This window comes from Fukomys damarensis, unplaced genomic scaffold (assembly GCF_012274545.1).
Source record: "Fukomys damarensis isolate Sample0158 unplaced genomic scaffold, DMR_v1.0_HiC HiC_scaffold_37, whole genome shotgun sequence".
Classification (NCBI taxonomy): Eukaryota; Metazoa; Chordata; class Mammalia; order Rodentia; family Bathyergidae; genus Fukomys; species Fukomys damarensis.
In genome coordinates, this window is record NW_022900949.1 from 7788713 (window position 1) to 7790159 (window position 1447).

At 50.3% G+C, this 1447-nt stretch overlaps 1 protein-coding gene across 1 annotated transcript in view; it reads left to right on the forward strand.

The window, feature by feature from the left end:
* Positions 1 to 715: 715 nt before the first annotated feature.
* Positions 716 to 1447, forward strand: part of Dus3l (dihydrouridine synthase 3 like) — a 6522-nt gene continuing 5790 nt past the window's right edge. Inside the window, exon 1 of the mRNA XM_010635073.3 lies at positions 716 to 914. Coding sequence (XP_010633375.1) covers positions 817 to 914 — 98 coding nt within the window. The 5' untranslated portion in view covers positions 716 to 816. The remainder of the gene's footprint in view (positions 915 to 1447) is intronic.

A 1447-nucleotide genomic window follows, 5' to 3' on the forward strand; every position in this document is an offset into this window, starting at 1 on the left:
CGCACTCTTACGCGAGATGATGGGACCCACATGTGTAAATTTCACATTATTTCTCTGGTGGTGAGAAACAGAAGGCGGAAATAAGGTCCACAATGTATAACAGATATCGGGAAATGGAGCGGGGGGGGGAAATATACAAACGAAAAGGCGAACAATGAAACTGGAGGGGAAAAGGAAGGAATGGCCAAGAAAAAAAGACTAGAAGGGAAGAGATGGAAACAAAGCTTTTGTAAATAAGGAAGGGATGACAGGTTGGAGGGGAGGAGATTGGGGGAATAAAGGAGCAAGACATATCATGAACAGGGACAAATTTCCTCTGATGAATGTCATTATGGATATCTAAAATGTAACAAGAAAAATTATTTTTTAAAATAAATAAAAAGAGGAGGGCCGGGGATTTAGCTAAGTGGTTCCGCCGCCTGCCTCGCAAGCGCAAGGTCCCAAGTTCGATCCCCGTACCAAAAACAAAACAAAAAACAGTAATAAATTATGGTGAATTAGAATCCCTCCCCCGTGGAATTTACATTTTTAAACCTCATGCAGGAAACCAGACCACTTCTGTCGCCCAACTATGACCCACAGGTGGACAACTTGCAAGCCCTGCCCGGGAGGACACTTCAATGCTTGGCTTTCCCGCGAAGTTTATAGGTCAACCGAGGCCCCGCCCACTGTCGTATGCCGCTCCGTGACGTCATCTGTACGCAGAGCGTCATTGGAGCGATCTGAGCACGTGCTCTTCCCCAGTACAATCAGGCAGCACACACGCGACCCGGAAGGTTTTCCGGCCACACTCTAGAGCCTTGGTGAGGGAAGTCGATGGCGGAGGGAGCGGCAGAAGCTTCAGCCGAGAGTGGTGGTGACGGGGCATCAGGAGTGAGCGCGTCAGAACGGGGAGTGGCGCCCATTAAGCCTCAGTGAGTCGCCAGGGAAGTAGGGCGTAATTTTTTTTTTTTAAATCCCATTCCTCCTTCAAGTCCAGTATGGGATAATCTCATGTGGTCTTTTCGGCATCCGTAGCGCGTTCCGAGCGGTGCACGCCGGGAGGTGGAGTAGCGGCCTCGGGCGGGAAGCTCAGGGTCTTCAGTCTGAACTGTTTCTCCGCTGGCGTAGTGATTAGCGGCGGCGCCAGAGATCTTGCACGTTGGAAGCTGTCATATAGGCAAAGGGCGTCCACGTGCCTGCTTAGGCGGAGGAGGTGGGGTAGAGGAAAGGACCGCGATGCTTGCTGGGAATTGTAGTCCCTGCAAATGGCAGGAATGGCGCGTGTGCACCTTTAGCTGCAGTTACAGGCAGGTAGGTGACTGGTGTCCTGAGCGAGTGTTGCATGGTGTTCTGGGATTTTCGGTGTCTGATAGGCAGAAAGGCGTGCTGGGAAATGTGGCAGCTTCGTCCTCACTACAAGGCATTCTGGGGCTTGCTTTTTTTTTTTTTTTTTTTTTTTTTTTTT